This window comes from Rhincodon typus, chromosome 12, assembly GCF_021869965.1.
Source record: "Rhincodon typus isolate 14 chromosome 12, sRhiTyp1.1, whole genome shotgun sequence".
Classification (NCBI taxonomy): Eukaryota; Metazoa; Chordata; class Chondrichthyes; order Orectolobiformes; family Rhincodontidae; genus Rhincodon; species Rhincodon typus.
In genome coordinates, this window is record NC_063343.1 from 25375047 (window position 1) to 25394071 (window position 19025).

Genomic DNA, 19025 nt, shown 5'->3' on the forward strand with positions numbered 1-19025 from the left:
ATTAGTTTATAATCCACTGCTTACTGCTTAAAAAAGAATAAACTCTTTGCTTCTGTTTTGAATGCTTTCTTGGTTTTTCTAAATATTTGGAGCATTCTGGTAAATTAAATTGAAATTAAAATTATCTTCTCTGTTTCAGCAGAAGATTATCCTGCACATTGCTTACGTACCTAATTGTTGCTTGCCTTCTCCCTCTAGAGGGTACTCTGTGTTTTTTAAAAAAAAAAACCTCTTGAATGTGATTTTTATCAGCAGCAAAGTTTGAAAATCGCACGTTCCTGAGAATCGTGTACCAGTATGCCTTTGGCCAACTCTTCCAAATGCTGTGTTATTTTGTTGCTATCTCTAAAATGAAGTGACTCATAATGTCATTGTGTTAGGGGAAGCGGTGGCACAGTGGTAATCACACTAGACTAGTCATCCAGGTTAATGTTCAAGAGACATGGGCTCAAAGCCATCATGGCAGATGATAAAATTTGAATTCATTTTTTAAAAATAATCTGGAAAAACTAGTCTAATAGTGACTTTTTAAACTGCTGCCAATTGTCATAAAAACCAGTCTGACTCAATAGTATCCTTTCGGGGTGGAAAAGTCACCCTTAACGGATCTGGCCTAAAAGTGACTTCAGACTGACACTAAAATGGCTGACTCTTAACAGCCCTCTGGGCAATTAGCGAGGGACCTCAAAAGGACCTATGTGTCTTTGTCAATGAGTCATTGGAAGGGGGAAACAGGTGGTTTGTAAGGGAAACTGAAAGAACTGTGGGTGCTGTAAATCAGAAGTTGCTGGAAAAGCTCAGCAGGTCTAGCAGCATCTGTGGAGAGAAATCAGTTAATGTTTTGGGTCCGGTGACCCTTCATCCAACCAGAAATATTAACTCTGGTTTGTCTTCACAGATGCTGCCAGACCTGCTGAGCTTTTCCAGCAATTTCTGATTTGTAAGAAGTTCAAATGTTATGGGGAGAAGGCAGGAGAATCGGGCTGAGGAATATATTAACCATAATCGAATGGCAGAGCAGACTCAATAGGCTGAAGGACCTAATTTTGCTCCTAATCTTAGGGTCTACATCTTATAAACAATGAATGAAATTTACCCTGTGACAGCCACATCCTGTGAGCAAATAATAAAACGAAATTACAGTCCATGAAAATGCAAGTTGCTATAATTCAACTGTTTTTAATAACTTTAGTTTGCACTTATTTAATTTTAACTATGATCATGCAAAACAAAGTAATGTACTTTATCCATGAGCTGTTGTGACCATAAGCTCCAGCAGAGGGGCCCTGGATTTTATGCCCCCACATCAATAGTGTTTAAGGCAGCATTTGCTTGTTCATAAACCAGTGGGTAGTTTACCTACCTGCCTCCAATCTTCCTGAAATTGTACAGGCTGGGCAGACGGATTGCCAGTTGGCCTGCCTGCTGTTGATCTTAAAGTCATGCACGTCCAAGTAGTGGGTTCTTAAGGGCATCATCCTGCCACTGCCAATATTTGATGTGTAGTAGTCTGGCAACTTCACTGCGAGGGGTGGTGGGGTAATCTACTTCCTGCAGCCTCTGTTTTTTTTAAAAGCATCAGAGACAACTTAACCTTTCCCCGCCCTCCTTAACCCCAGTCTTTCTCCTGCTGCCCCTCACTGAGATCCCCAATCCCAGGCTTAATTGGGTTACTCAGTAAAGGCACTGCCTGTAATCCCAGCTTTGGTTGTGCTGCATGAACTATAGAGGTGTCAACCATCTGAGTGGCTAGCAGCTCTGTAATGTGGAAATTCTTCCAAAAAGAGCGTAGATTTCTTGCCTTAGAGCAATTGGCACTGCTCGCATCATTTTTAGACTTTAGACTGCGAAGTATGGAATCCCATAAAATCTATTCCATAATAGCAACAATCTATGGGTTTAATCCTTTATGCTTTACCCTGTGTTTTGTACATGACAACACTCAAAATATGTGAATAAGAATTAACTGGTTGGAAAAGATCAGCTGCTCCGTCAGATCTCGAACCATGCTGGCTGGATAATAATGACTAAATACTTTTTTTCCTTCCAGTCATATTGGAATCACGAAGTCATCTGGAATAGGCACAAACACCTGTGGTTAATCTACCCACAGTAAAAAGGGATGGGGTTGGCAGAAACTAGATGCCAACACATACATCTAAAGAATAGTTCTCGTCCAGTATACGCAGCCTCCAGTAATCGACTTTTAACATAGGATGCAGTGCAAAACATGGTTTGTTGTGCTCAGAAAAATGTCACTTTGACTCATCTGGCTGCTTTCTTAAAATTATCAAATGAAGTGACAACATGTCAGACCCATTAGGCTTTAAGTACTTGATGTAGTCATATCTGTAATTTATTAATGCTTCGTGAGGTAAGGAAAATCTTGGTGATAAAAGTACAACTGGATTCATAGTATAAATAGTTATAAGCTCTAATATTAAAGTCAGTATGTCTTGTTTTTTAATATACAAACTGTGTGTGCAAAGACATTTTAGGTAGTGCAGCATGGGAATACTCCTGGAAAAGACAATTTGTCAAAACCTTTCACTTGCATGCATCGGGACATTTTGCGAGAATATAAATTCAAAGGAGAAAACCAACATTGGTACTGTTGACAGTACTCAACTTCCAACCCTTTGTTTCTGTGACTCGCGTGTATAATTTATCTCTAATAGATATGACTACCTTCTCCCCAGTCTTGCTGAGTCAATCAAGAAACCCCCATATTTTAAAAAACTTATTTTAAGCTTTTCAAGGAGAAACACTCACTTTAATAGGCATGACTTGTTGGGTATCACAGAGATCAGGATTTGGGCCCAAGCATTTCACAATACACATCAATCATTTGGAGTTGGGGACTAAATGTAGTATTTCCAAATTTGCTAATAATACAAACTTAATTGGGAATGTGTTGAGAAAATGAGACCGCTTCAGGGACAAGTCGAAGAGATTATTTAACAAGGTTAGAATTGAAAGTGCAAAATCACTGAACAATAGACCTATATCTGGATGCCTTGGTAAAGCAATAAGGTCCTCAAACATGCCGTAAAAGATTTGAATTATGTATGTTAGGAACAAAAGCATAGGAATAGGAAGAGGCTGTTCAGCCCAGGCTTGGTGAATGGGCAAAGACATGGCTGATGGAATATAATGTGGAAACATGAGGTTATCCATTCTAAGAGAGTCAGATGTGCAGAGCGTTTTCTAAATGGTAAGAGTAGAAAAAAATGTAGATGCTGAAAGGGACTTGGGTGTCTTTGTGAGTAAGTCATGGAAGGCTAAAACAAGTACAGCAAGCTATAAGGAAGGTTAATGGAAAGCTGGCCTTTATTGCATGAGGATTTGAGTCCAGAAGTAGTGAAGGCTTGTTTTAATTGCATAGGACCTCGACTTGTCTGCACCTGGAACATGTGTACAGTTTCGGTCTCCACATCTCAAGAAGGATATTATTTGCCAAAGAAGGGAGTACAACAAAGGTTCACCAAACTTGTCTGTTGGATGGCAGGACTGTCCTATGAGGAGAGATTGGGCAAGCTAGGCCGGTATTCTCTAAGGTTTTGAAGAATTACAGGTGAACTCATTGAAACATACAAAATATTTAAAGGGGCAGGAGAGGGTAGATGCAGGTAAAATGATTCCCCTACTTGGTGAGTCTTGAACTCCAGGGGCGAAATTTATAAATAAGGAGGATGCCCCCTTGCGTTCGATGAGGAGAACTGCTTTTAGTCTGAGGAATTCTCTAAAGCAGCAGCTATGGAGGCTTCATCTTTGAGTCAATGTTGATAGAGTACTGATTACCAATTAAACCATTATGGGTGGGGACGCTAAAAGGCATTAAAGTGTTTGATCAGCCATTGTGTTAAATGGTGGAGCAGGCTTGATGGGCTGAACAGCCTCTTCCTGTTCCTATGCTTTTGTTCCTAACATAGGTAATTCAAATCTTTTATGGCATGTTTGTGGACCTTCTTGCTTTACCAAGGCATCAGGATATAGGTCTATTGTTCAGTGATTTTGCACTTTCAATTCTAACCTTGTTAAATAATCTCTTCGACCTGGGGTGATTGTAATTCAGTTTATTTGTTATCTTTAAATGCAAGTGGAAAGTTTTTTTTAATTCCTAAAACTAAAAACTTCACCTCTAAAGCATGAATTATGCAATTTGATATTTGCATCACACTTATCTATAAATAAGCCATCAGTTTTAACTTGGCTACATATTAAACCGTGTGCTTAAATGTTGGTTGCCAAAGATCCCTCTGTTTGCTTGCTCTGCTCCGATGTTCCTTGCACAGTGACTTCCGGAAGTGCCGCTTTGTGTAGGCCTCAGAGGCCCACATGGCTTGGAAGAAAATTAGAGGGAATGCTGTTGATTGCACTTCTTTTCACTAGCCTAATGATACCAAATTGCTTCCATTAATTTGAATAACGCTCTTTCATTTGAAAATATGCATTATATACTTGGGTTGGGTCTATAAAACTATACAATGGATTTATTCAGAATTATCTTTAAATGTGCATGTATAATTAATAGAATTCTACAAGCTTACCATACTTTGTTTTCTCCACCATTGTTCTCTTGGTTTGCTTTCAGGATGGCCCCAGAAGTGGTGATGTGTGAGACAATGAAAGACACACCATATGATTATAAAGCTGATATCTGGTCCTTGGGTATAACATTGATTGAAATGGCTGAAATAGAGCCACCTCATCATGAATTAAATCCAATGAGAGTTTTGTTGAAAATTGCCAAGAGTGATCCTCCGACGCTGGAAAATCCATCAAAATGGTAATAACTAGAAAATAGCGAATGTGGCTCCTTTTATTCATGAGAAGAGAGAGACAGAAGGCAGGAAGCTACTGGCTAGTTAGTTTAACATCTGTCATATTCTGGAATGTATTACTAAGGAGGACGTAACCAAAGGTATTTAGAAAATGTCATTTTAGTTCCCATGTCCTTTTCTGATAAGGAAATAATGGTTACCTAACTTATTGGAGTTCTTTGCTTCTTACATCCTCAATGTGGATAAAGGGAGACTTATTGATTAGATACAGTATGAGGATTTCCAGAATGCACTTGACAAGGTGCCCCATTAGTCACTGGCATCCTGTGGTGGTTAAACTCAAACAACATTCATTAAACCCAGGAAGAAAAGCATAGTGCTGATAAGACAGCACAGTTTCTTTGTGTATGTGGACTTGGCAGGTTCAAACAGATGAACTTAATGGCAGAAAATTATGACTTATTGTTCCAGTTCAATTATGTCACGATTTGTAGTTGGGAAAGCTTTGTAACATTTGCAGCAGGTGGGTTAAAGGCTAGAGAGTTCAGTTTGGATTCATAGATATGTTGACACAAATTTTGACTTTGATAGTTCCCTTGTACTTCAAATATGCAAATTCATGGTTTTATTTTGTCAAACTGCTAAGATTAAGAGTCATGAAGTGTTGAGCAAAATGTTATTGACAAGTGTAAATCTTTGGATTACAGTAAACTTTTTGGAAAAACTCAACTCTGTGTAAATTACTGCCACAAAATGGTCCCCTGTGTGCTTTGCTGTTGTGTTACAGGTCTGAAAGATCATGTCATTGCTTAGTAACTGGAAAGCTCCTGTTAAAAAGGAGGGTAGAATTTTTCCAACCCATTGAAGTGGGTTATGAGTTGAGGACAGTGGGTGAGTCACAAGTAATTTTGGCCAAATCCCAATGGGATCCTACCCACTTCAACCTTTGAAATCAAAAGTGAACATAGTCAATTTCACATACGCGTCTGCATATGTTTATCAAGCAGCTGAATTTGAACAGGTGATTTTTTGAAATTTAGCTTGTGTTCTTGGGAATGTTGGTGATGCCAGCAAAGCTTCATTTTCATAACTTAAGAGAATGCATTGGGGATTTATCCTTAAAATAGTGCAGTTCATGATTTGCTGCAATGCATTCTGTGGTTTCCCACACAGTTACCGCAGTGTGACGCTAGAGTATGTGACAATTGCATCCAGTGGCAGGGGTACTGACTAAATGAAGTTGTTTTCTTTAGGTGATGTCCAACTGTCTATATTGCAGTTGCGCTTAACCAGGTGAGGGTTTGGTTATGCAGATAGGATCTGAAAAAATGAGAGGCTGTGCTCCTTGGTAGGAAGATTCAAGGAGCTGAATATTTAAATGGAGAAAGATTGCAGAAAGCTACAGCACAGGGGCTTGTGGGTGTGGTGGAAAAAGGTTGCAGGGAAGAACACGCTGCCTCCTTAATGTAAAACATGTTGAATTTAAAACGGAGCAACATTTTTCAATGCTTCAAATGAAAAATGATTTGAACTGGATTGAGTTAAACATTGGAACTGTCATCTCTGTAGGTCCCAAGATTTTAAGGATTTCCTCAAGAAAGCACTGGATAAGAATCCAGATACCCGTTTAAGTGCTGCTCAGCTGTTGCAGGTGAGAAAGTGAGAAATCTATTCTTGGCTTGTATCATGAAATGTTCATGCATTTGAGAAGTTTGCCTAATTTTGTCTCATACTAGCTGGCATACAGTACATTTTCTTTTGAAATGACATGGAGTTATTTGTGACATTTCCATACATTTAAATTGATTTTTAGAAAAAGTACTGCTGTAGTTCTATACTACCTGCAGAAATGAGTTAATGCAAGTGGAGACTTTTTTTATTGACTTTTATTAAGTGCAATAGCTATGATGTCTGAATGTTGAATGAATGCTGAGGTTAAATTTCAACCCTACATTTTCAACTTGCTGTACAATCTATAATGGATATTGATTCAGTTTTTCATTCTTGTCTAATTGCATCCTTGTGCGTCCTGATATACTGAGTAGGGAAAGATGGAAAAAAACAGAAATTGATAGTTAAGGGAGATGTTTGTCGGAACCAGTATTAGAAAAGTACAACATGAATTTATGATTAATTGTTTTTATTACTGTACATACATCGTAACAAGATTCACTCCAGAGAGAATGCCCTCTGTCTTCAAGCACTGGCTGTAGAGCCCCTACAGAAGGTCACTTGTTTGTCTCTTTGTGTATGTCTTTCTATGCCGTTAGTAAATAATGTGAATAGTTGAGGTCCTAACATAGATCATTGTGAGACACCACTGGTCACATCCTGCAAATTTGAATACTATTATCGCTACTTCCAATCAATTTCCCAGCTATGTCAGTAATTTGCCCTCGATTCTCTGGGCTTCTACCTTACATAACTGTATCTGAATTGGGACTTTATGAAATGCCTTCTGGAAGTCCAACAACATAGACATTCCTCTAATCACTACCTTAGTCACCACTTGAAAAAATTTAACAAGGTTTGTCAGGCATGTCATGTAAAAATTATGAAGCATTATTCTCAAATTAATTTTCACAATGTTAATACCTGAGGTTATTCACTTTGATCAGTGGAATTGTTTGCTGGATGGTGGGACGGTCCTACAAGGAGAGACTGAGGAAACTGGGCTTTTATTATCTACAGTCTTGAAGAATGAGAGGTGATGGCATGGAAATCTGTAAAATATTTCAGGGGATAGGCAGGATAGGTGCAGCTAAAACAAACTGACAATTTATCCAATACCACTTCCTTATCAATTTTGAACCCTTCAACAAAAAAGCTTTTGCTCATACCATTTGAAGTACTTCAAGGTTCTCAGAAAAAGGTAGAATCTTAAGCAAATATAAGGGCCATCTTTCTTAATCTAGATATTGTGCTCTAATACCCTGTAACAAGCATTTGAAGCATTGGGTTTTTTTACTTGCTAAGGAGCATACTTTTACCTGCCTAATATTTGGATAATATGTAATGAGTCTAGGGATTGAACAGAAAATCTTAGAGTGACTGTTCCCTTGTGCAAGCTCAATATTACATAGCAGAATAAATGCTGCTCTAGAACAAGACTTGTTATAAATTCAACACCATTCATGATTCCTCCTGAAGCACTCCTTTTCCAAATGTTGCAATATCCAGATTTGGGCTGACAAGTGGATTGTAATATTTATGCCATCCAAATTGCCAGGCAGTTACCATCTCCAAAAAGAGCAAATCCAATCGTAGTCTCTAGATATTCACTGGAATTACCATCGCTGAATTTTTCACTATCAACATCCCGGGGGTTACCAGAAACTCAGCTGGACTAGCCATATAAATACTATGGCTACAAAAACAGATCAGACTAAGAATTCTGAGAGCAACTTACCTCCCGAGCCTCCGAAGCACCTACAAGGTGCAAATCAGGTTCGATAGAATATCCCCGTGTTTACCTGTATAAGTGCAGCTCCTACAACACTTAAGCTTGACACCATCTAAAATGAAGCAATCCACTTGATTGACATCATATTCACAGACTTTTGCTCCCTGCTGCACTGATGTTCTGAAGCAGCAGTATGTACTGTCTATATTAGATGCACTACAGAAATTCACCGAGGCTCCTGAGACAGCACCTTTCAAACCCACTATCACTACCATCTAGAAGGACAAGGGCAACAAGTACATGGGAACACTGCCACCTGCAAGTTTCCTTCCAAGTCACTCCCCATCCTGACATGGAAATATATTGACTTCAGTGTTGCTGGATCAAAATATTGGAACTCCCTCCCTAAAAGCATTTGTGGGTCTACCTACTGTACATGGACTGCAGTGGTTCAAAGCAACTCACCACCAAGGGCAACTAAGAATGGATGATAAATGCTTGCCTAGCCAGCAAGGCCCATATCCTGTGAATGAATTTAAAAATGTGACTAAACTGTTTAAACAATAAATAAAATTTGAAAGTTACAAAATCAGAAGTCTTCACCAATTTCCTGCTCCTTTTAATGCTCCCCCAGGATTTCCTGCCTGTGATATGATGGACTAATAAGTTAGAGCCCATTTGGAGGACTGACAGCAGATCTTGGCACCTCACCTTTTAGAAGGATATGTTGGCATTAGGGGATTAGAGGGATTACAGTGTAGGTTTACAAATACCTGGACTTCAGGAGTTATGAGAATAGATTATGCAAATTAAGCCTGTTTTCTCTAGAATTTAGAAGGTTAAGGTACAATCTGATCAAAGCCTTTAAAATATTAACAGGAAAAGACAGATTAGATAAAGATAAAATATTTCCATTAATTGGGGATCCTGTAACTAGGTGCATAGTCTGAGAATTGGGGCAGATCATTCGGGAGAGATGTTAGGAAGCACTTCTACACACAAAGGGTGGTAGATATTTGGAATGCCTTTCCACAAATGGCAGTGGATGCTGGATCAGCTTTAACTTTAAATCCTGAGATTTTTATTTAAGCAAAGGTATTAAGGGATATGGGCCAAAGACAGGTATATGGCGTTAGGCCATAGATCAGCCATGATCTAATTTGAATGGTGGAAGAGGCTCAGGGGGCTGAATGGCCTATTCTTGTTTCTATGTAAGTGAACATAGCTTTCTTATGAAAAATTGTGGCTTCTCCTCATTCCATGTTGAAATTAATGATAAATCCACAAATTTCAAAATCATAGTCTATACCAAGAAACTTGATTACTTGGTAATTAATCTGCTTCCTGTGTGGTTCTTTCACGTTCCAAATGTCAGCACATCTGTGACAACATGATGGCAAGAATTGCACACTGACAGATTTGTACTTGCTGGCAGTGAAGAGATAAGAAAACAAATGACTTTTCCAATGAACACAAATATATTTTTCTGTCAAAGTGTTTAAATATGGTTGTTAGCAAATCAAACAATTCTTGGCATTTCCGTGCAAGAAGACAGATTGGTTAAGTTCTGGCAGATGGTGTTTCACTTATTTCAGCTTTTAGGAGTCCACTTAGAGAATGCTTTACAATTATTTTTATCTGTCAAAATATAGCAGTATTCAGTCCCATGAGTCCATATGAATAGTTTGCCATGATTAATACTTATGCTCACATTTGTGATGGATGCTGCCTTTTATAAAGTTGCTGTGATGTAAAGATGCCATTTTATCTCTATTTTAGGGTCATAGGGTCATACAACATAGAAACAGGCTCAAAAACAGAAATTGCTAGAAAAGCTGAGCAGGTCTGGCAGCATCTGTGGAGAGAAGTCAGACTTAACATTTCAGGTCGAGAACTCAAGTAGAAACAGGCCCTTCAGCCCACCATATCTCTGCCAGCTTGCCCACCTTTCCAACCACTCCAGCTAATTGCTGTCTTACATGAGTGCTGCATTATATAGTCTGAGATATCTGTTTCCATCTTTATTATTTTGGATATTGGCTTTGCTGGCAAGACCAGCGCTTGTTCCCCTTCCCTAATTGCCCGTGAATGGAGTGGCTTTCTAGGCTATTTCAAAATGCATTTGTGTCAACTGCATTGCTGTAGGTCTGGAGTCACATGAAGGCCAGACTAGGTAAGGAGGGCTGATTTCCTTCCCTAAGAGACATTAGTGAATGAGGCAGGTAATCACTGCAATGAGTTTCAACTTCCATGAATAAATGTGGAATATAAATGTCACCAATTGCTTCGGTGGGATTTGAAGCCCTGTTCCTAGAACATTGGGCTGGACCTCTAGCTTACTAGTCCAGTTACATTACCACTGTCGTCACCTTCCCTGAAATTATGATGTGGACATTAAGATTTACATATGCATTTTTTCATCCAAATGACCCCACCCTCTTGTCTATTTTGTCTGATGACTATACTTGATATTCAGGTACAACAGCACATGATCAGAGATAATTGTCCCTTTTTATATACTTGAAAAAATGCTTGCTCTAACTTTGGATAAGCAGTACAATGGATAATTTGTTAACTAAATTTCCATGTTAACCTTTTATCTGTGTCACCCCTCCTATATTGAAAATGATTAATCTGGCAGGAGTTTCATCCTCTCCCTTCCCTTACTAATAGCTTGTTTGAAAGTTTCCGCATAACTCAATTTTATGAATAAGTGTGCTGTTATGTTTTCGGGCAGTTGTGCTGGGAGTTTTGTTGGTGTAAACCATTTTGTGTGTGCAGCCAAGCAGCGTTTGTCTCGGGTGTGGCACCTTTGGCTTCAAAATAGCTGAACTTGACCCTCGGCCAATGTTTATAACTTTAAAGTTGAGAAACAATGCAGATACTCAAAATAGAAGTTTTTGTGTATAAGTTTGAGAAGCTGATATAAAGATTATGTCCATGTTAAGTGAGTTGTAAATAGTTGCCTTATCTAAATTTCACACATTTATTTAATAGCTTAGTAACATATTAAACATTTGAGGAATAGTTAGTTTAGAACCTAGAACACTTTGGCACAGGAACAGGCCCTTCGGCCCATGATGTTGTGTCAAACATGACACCAAATGAAACTAATCCCTTCTCCCTGCCCTTGGTCCGTATCCCTTCATTCCTTGTATATTCATGCGCTTATCTAAAAGTCCCTTAAATGCCCCTATCATATCTGCGTCCACCATCATCCCTGGCAGCACGTTCCAGACACCTACCACACTGTTTTTAAAAAGAAACCTTGTCCCTCACATTTCCTTTGAATTTTTAGCCCCTCACCTCAAATGCATGCCCCCTAGTATTAGATATTTCAACTCTGTGAAAAATATTCTGACCGTCAACCCTATTTGTTTATCTCATAATTTTATAGACTTTTATCAAGTCTCCCCTCTGCCTCCACTGCTCCAGAGGAAACGACCCAAGTTTTTCTTGCCTCTCCTTAGAGCTCATACCCTCCAATCCAGGCAGCACCCTGGTAAACCTCTTCTGCATCCTCTCCAAAGCCCCTCTATCCTTATAATGTGGCGACCAGAATTGAATGCCATACATTAGTGTGGCCTAACCAAAGTCTTATAAAGCTGCAACATGACATCCTGACTCTTGTACTCAATTCTCTGACCAATGAACGTGCCATTGGCCTTCTTTACTATCTACGTACTTGAGTGGCCACTTTCAGGAAGCTATGGACTTGAACTCCAAGACTTTCTGATTTTTTTTGGTAACTTTAAATTCCTTGATCAGGGTTAATTAGCATTCATTATTACTTTTATCAAATGGGTACTCTATCAAAACTTTTAATAACCATATCTCTGATAAATGTCTGGATTTTAAACAGAAGTTTTTGGCTTCAAATGAAACATTTTCAACAAATTACTAAATTTCCAGTTGCTGAAATTTCTGAGGGAGGGAAAGATTTCTTGATCCCTTGCTGTATACAACCTGTACAGAACGAAGTGATATTTAGGGTCCAACTGCTGGAAAATTGGGGTTCGAATAGATAGGTTGTTTTTTGGCCAGTGTGGATATGATGGGCTGAGGACCTATTTTTTTTAAATGCTGCAGGTCTCTATGACTGTCTTTGACTCTGACTCTATTATTTCTGTAGAAGTAACAGGTGGATTAATATTGTCAATATAATCTCCTTTGTTTTAACAGCACCCTTTTGTGAGCAGCGTCAGTAGTAATAAACCACTCCGGGAATTGGTGGCAGAGGCAAAAGCTGAAGTGATGGAGGAAATAGAAGACAACAGAGAGGAAGTAGACGATGATGACTCATCAGAACCATTATCAGTAAGTGCCCATTGAAATAATGTTTACTTTTCACATTGGGTTCTAAATTATGGTCCGACTGAAACATGGCTGCACCGATTCACACACAGGAATATATATGCAAGAACTAAAGCTATCATAGTATGTTCAAAAACATTCTCTACTAATTCAAAACTGAATTAATTTACGTTTGCTTTATATCTGAGAGACACCATTTAAAAAAGGGTATTTATGCCACACCCCTCACACTCTCCATACCCCGTTCAGAAAGTTGGCATTTAGCTGGTAGCCTGGTGAGATGCCTGTCTTATAGCCATAGCACACTGTAGGTAGGCAAAGTTGATTGAGACTGGAAGATACACTTCACTGGTGACAAAATGTCCCATCTTCTCAAGCTGCTGACCAATCTGATTGGCTGGCAGCATCAGAGCTCAATTGTGGAATCTGCAGCAACTGCAGGCATGTATAGGGTGAAAGCACCCTGTGTGGCTAAGTTGGGCATGGGACAAGAAAAGTTTGAACATCTTTGGAGAAGTGCTAGGAGGAGTGTATTTTAAAGTCTGGGGGGGTGAGGAAGAGGAGGGTTGTACAGTCTTCTGGGGAAGTGCCCTGATGAGCAAGATGTGCACACATTAGATAGTACCCCCACCTTGCTTCATCCCCTTTTTTAAAAACAATAAATGAAATAGAATTTCAACTTTACCTGCTTGCCTACGCCTAACTGTATTTTAACTTTTTTAATGATCTAATTTAGGAGCACACCAGAATGCAATGCCCTCACCAGGAATGCTAAACCCTGCCCTGTTGTCCATTTTGAAAATTGTCGAGGGTAATGATACAGTAAATGGGGAGAAACTACTTTCCTCTGACAGCGTAGGCAATGAGTAGCAAAGATAGTTAATAAAAGAACCAGAGGAGATCAGATTTCTTTTGATGCACAGTTTTATCATCTGGAATGCTCTGCTTTAATAAATAAGAAGACTCCACAGAGTTGCTCTCAAAAGGGATTTTGAAGCGTAGTTGAAAAGTAAAACAAAAATGCTGTCCTGGGGAGAGGACAAGGAAGTAAAACTAATTGGATTTCTCTTCCTGATGTTAATCAATTCCATTGTTCATGTGGGCATGGGTATTTGAGGTTAAATACAAAATATTGAATCGGTGATGGGACAATTCAGGTTATGATCTTTTAAAGATGCACTGATACAGTATTCTCCTTTGCCTTTTATCCAACTCCGATTATGTTTTCTTGAGTGGTATTTGAAACTTCAAGAAATAGTTTACCCCGTGTGGTTTGTCCAGTTGTGTAAATGGGTTAGGGACAAACAATAATTTTCAGTCAGTTGGCATTCCTTACTTGCTGTCCCTACAAGTCTCCCCCACTCTTCTTCCTAATAAGGTAGAACCTCCTTAGCACACTGATCCAGATGGTGTTTTGGATCACTCCAATACTTTGCACCGTTGTAACATTTAACGGTTTATCATCTTCAGACATAACGGATATCCCTAACACAAGACCTATTGTGTTCCTCCCCAGATCATTAGTCCATACGTTAATCTCATTAACTCAGAGATTTTACTTAAAGATCTTGTCCCATCAACTAAATCCCTCAATTTAATATAATCAACCCATGTAGGAACTTCTCCCTTTTTCATTTAATTTACATTTTCTCTGTACTTAGCTAACATAAAATTGCCATTCTTACTACAGTTACATCTATTTGATATTTTATGCACTTTCCTGCTTTTATGAACTTGCCAATCACATGATTGACAAGGTGTTAACAATATGAAATTAAGTGCTGTTAGTGTTGTCCTCGCCTGATTACTAACCTTTTTTTTTTTTCTAAACTAATCAACCTATTCAGAGATGTTATTATACATCTCTGGAGCAGGTAGGACTTGAATCCAGGCTGCTCGGTCCAGGGGTACGGACACTGCGATGGCACTAGAGAGCCCTGTGTCTGTCTACTGTTTTTATTTAACTTATTTCTTGAATCGGCCTGTTCAGAGATGTTATTACTTATCTCTGGAGCAGATGAGACTTGAACCTGGGCCTCCCAGTCCAGGGATAGGAAAGGTCCACAAGAGGGATCCTGCCAGACGACTATTTTTTCTAATCAGCCAGTTCAGAGAAGTTATTACATACCTGAACGTGGTACTTGAGCCCAGGCCTCTGGATCCAGGGTAGGGACATTACCACCAAGCCCCAAGAGGGCCCAAGTAACAAGGATATTATCCTTGGGTGGTCTTGAGCCACCAACCTTCTGGTTAACAGCTGAATGCACTGATCCATTGTGCCACAGAGACAGTGCCTTGCCTGACTTGAGAAGTTAATTGATTTATTCAATCACTTGTAGTGTTGATGGCTATGTGATTAACTGTTGAAACACTTGCACGTTTACTTTCTGTTTAAGAGTAGAAACACCTGCACCTTAAATGCCTGCAGCATCTGCTATAAAACATCTGCTCTTCTGTTTTTCCTCTCAATTGCACGACCATCTTACTGCAACAGCATTTTCACCCATTCCTTATAAATGTTAGGTAAAGATTTTGGACACCATGATGGTAACTGAATACCCAACAGAATCAGAATAATTGGTACCAATTCATGATGGACGTTTTCTTAAAATTCTTTACCTGTACTTTGCCTAACTATCCCTCCTCTGGGTCCTTATTTTCCTACACGGTACTTTACGCCAGCACAAATGGATTTGACTTCCAAGTTACCACTGCACCAAAAACTAACACATGAATGTATGGGAGGAGGCATCTCCCAACACCATTTGGTCTGCACATATTGGCATTTGGTTATTTGCAGAATAATAGCCAATCGTCATATTAACCAGTACACACACACAGTCCTGCTGATGACTAGTCCAGTTTGTAAACCTCGGCGTCTCTGACCAAGGGGGTGGCATTTGTATAAATATCAGGACCCCCTCAGAGTGGCTTTTGGTTGCATTGAACAGTGTCCACTTCCACTGATCCTTGCTGCTGATTCATTTGCGAAAGCCAGCAATACAATTCCAGTAATCAGCTTCATTATAATACATTTACCCAGGTGCTGTTACTTTAGCAGACAAACAAAGCACTGTGGTTTTATTCGTCTTTACTCTCTTTCTAGGATTCATCACAGGGATATGAGAATTGATTGGAATTGGTGTCTGCCTTTTTGAATTTCCACTCCAGTCCCTGTAAGGCTAAGATGTACCAGAAAAACACGTCACATCCTCTGACACACCAGGAGATAGGTCTTAGCCCTTCTTGTGGCTGCCTTCAAAGTTTACTCACACCCTTAACTAGCTTCAAATTCTACTGTTTGTTCATCTCACTTTTCAAAACGCTCAATTACTGGCCTCTCTCTTTATTTTTGTGAGATTTTCATTAAATCTTTATCTTTACTTTGGGCTTGTACCGTACTAAAATGGCTGAATACTGTAAACCTTTATCTGAGTATGATGGAGGGGCACCGAGGTCAGGATTATAATTGCATTCAGATCAGGGTATGGGACAATGCATAGCTTCACCCTCAATTGATCCCTAATCAGGATCACCTCTTTCTTCCCTTAACGTCTGTATGGGTTCCAGAGAAACCCTCTGGCTAGAAAGGTGTAACTTCGAGGCATTTATTTTCTTGTCGGCATTTAAAATGATTAGCATTCTGCACTTGTGCTGCTTGGAGATCTTTACATTTACTTTCAATTTCCTGATTCTTGATTTTTGAATCCTGAACCTGCCTCTGTGCCTTCTCAGCATTCCTGTTCACTGTCTCAAATTGACTTTGATAATTTTGAGAGGTAAACTATCTTCTCCTGATTAGCCATCTCAAGGGATTTAACCTTTCCCTTTAATTCTATGTTTTCTGTTTGGAAAACTATCCTTCCCTGATTGGCAACCTCTACGGCTTTGAGTTTCTGATTTAACTTTGCATTTTCTAACTTCAGTTCACTTGTCTCAACATTTCTGTTTTAATGTATGCTTCACGTGTCAAGTTTTTACATAAAGACTACAAATTCCCATCAGCCCATCCTCTTTGGGCCATGCTTTCCCAAGGACTTCCTAACAGACTCTCTTTTTAAAAAAAAAAAACAATTTGGTGAACGAGGACTCGACATACAAGCTTCCCAATATTCTATTCACTTTGGCAATTTCTTGCTCAAATATTCCCTAACCAAGCTCTCCCTTTCCATGATTTTGAAGCAAAGTTTTCAATGCCAAATTCAGTAATACAAAAATTTAAATGTTCCAATTGAATCTTAAAAATAGTGTTGTTTTAAATTTTGGTTCATTGTCCAAATGTTGCATCCTGGCTTTTACATGGGGCAGTTCCTCTCTAAATCAGGCTCTGGCAGGATTTTTGAGAGTACAAGGCAGGTAGGTTTGACTTCGGAGCAACTTAAAATCACTTCTTATCGAGGCTAATTGTTCTGTGTAAATTACCACAAACTAGGGGCCGTTTTTTTAAGAAAATTCTCACAGTCAAATACTGAATAATTACTTAAACTTTATTGCATATTGCAACAAAAATAAAACCCCTCAAGAAAGCAAGTTAAGCTTCACAACCCAACTTGGCTATTACCCAACTAACCATAGAATTTAGCTATAATTCCACTCAGCAGTAGCTGTCTCTGAATGTGTCCAGGGTCCAACTTTATGCAGTGGTGTCCTTCAGAGTTCTGATAGTGAAGAATCCTGGTGTTGAATTGTTATATTTTCTGTTTATGGTGTAATATTATTGATGATCCTTTAGATTGCAGCTTGCTGCCTTATCAGAAGTAGCTTCCCCGTTCCTTATCACATTTGGCATTGACTGTGTTTGAAGACTAAATTAACTCCTTAAATTCTTCTGCAGGGCAATTATTTATCCTTATGACATAAGCTAGTTATCAAGCAGTTGTTAGAATAGATTTGTTTATGTAGCTCATGTACAGATGGAAAAATTCTTGCTTGGAAAGGGTTATATTTGGGGTTTTACTTGGATGACATGAAGTATTGACACAAAAATGGTATATATTACAAAACATTACTGTTGCCAGATTTTCTACAATTTAAAAACTAATCAACTGAAATCCTACTTGTGTTGTTCTTCAGCCCCTTCAAGGTCACACACGTGGTCCCTCTGAACTGAGCCAAATCAGTCTAGAAGCAGAAAAACTTCCCAAGATCCTGGAATCATTGGAAATCAACAGTGCTGGTTCTGAAGTCACGAAAGAACAAGCTGATAAGTCCAGTGAAGGGCTATTGGATGAGGGTATATGCAGCAGTGACAGTGACAAGGCTGAGAGTGAGAACTCAGTGAAGACTGTCAGCTCAGACTCTGGAACTGATGATAGTAAAGTTAGCCCATGTACCAAACACAAGCCTGAAGTGGACTTGCAGACTAACAATGTAAAATCAAATGAGGGCATGAATGCTTCAGCACAAATTTCAGAACAAGTATCAGAACAGAATTCCATTAAACAACAACAAAGTTTGATGGACAGTTCTGGGACTGTCCAGCCTACAGGCATACAGATTTCTGTTGACATTGCTGATTTGAAAAATGAAAAAGAACTGCTAACTGAAAATGAAAAAGAAACTAAATCTGATAAACAAGTCACTCTGGTTCCAGACTTACTGACTGTCAATGGAGCAATGGATTCTACCAACATACATTCAAGGAGAGATTCTGATTCAGGTAGCATATCTGCTTCTGATAGCATTGACTTGAATATCTCCCTTTCAACTGATCTCCCCTTAAACAAGGAAAGTGGCTCTCTATCAATACGGGTAAGTTGTTTTTTGTATTGACAAAATGTTTAATTTCATTAAGAAATTCCCTATCTTACTGCTATTGATATAAATGTATGCTTCTCAGCCTTCTGGTTTTGCAAAGTATTGTCCTTCTGTTAGACCTAACCCTCCACACGTTATATTTGGCACAGAGGCTTCAAAATAAATGCCCTAAATGATGATTAGTTTTTATACACTGTCAATGATTATAGCAGATTCCCCTCGAGTAAGTGAGACTTCAGTGGTGTGTGCATAATTAGTGTTTCATAGCCATTGTCAACGTGATCGTATTTAGCACAATGTTGTACATTGGTATTGATTTAATATTATCATTACATTTTTCATAAATTCAGAAAAGCATTAAGTATCAGAATTTATCTTGGAGCTATAGTAAGTAACCAAAATTATTTCATTAGCTCATGTAGATATGAAAGTTTTATCTCTTGCAGTTTCTGTCACCTTGTCAATTTAAATTTGATTTATCTTTTTCTAGTTGTAGGTGTTCTCTCCAAGTGACCATGAATAGTCAAGCAAAGTTTCTGCCCAATATTATTTTAATTTTTTGAAATGAAACAGTTGCTTTCACTAAATTGGAAGGAATTGTCTTGTTCGTAGTGAACAGAATCCAATCTAATGGTGTTCTCTTTAGGAAAAATAGCTCAAAACATTTGTGAAGTTCTACTCATTTGAATGTTGATTGGCCAGAATGGTTGACGACAGATTCTTAAGTTTTATATCTTGAGTTATTTTGAGGATAAATATCCATCATT

At 38.7% G+C, this 19025-nt stretch overlaps 1 protein-coding gene across 2 annotated transcripts in view; it reads left to right on the forward strand.

Moving 5' to 3' along the window:
• Positions 1–19025, forward strand: part of stk10 (serine/threonine kinase 10) — a 99630-nt gene that overhangs the window by 53412 nt on the left and 27193 nt on the right. For both annotated transcript variants that reach the window (XM_048603607.1, XM_048603608.1), the window contains exons 6-9: positions 4595–4789; positions 6354–6435; positions 12370–12504; positions 17575–18252. In XM_048603607.1, the coding sequence (XP_048459564.1) occupies positions 4595–4789; positions 6354–6435; positions 12370–12504; positions 17575–18252 (1090 nt within the window). The remainder of the gene's footprint in view (positions 1–4594; positions 4790–6353; positions 6436–12369; positions 12505–17574; positions 18253–19025) is intronic.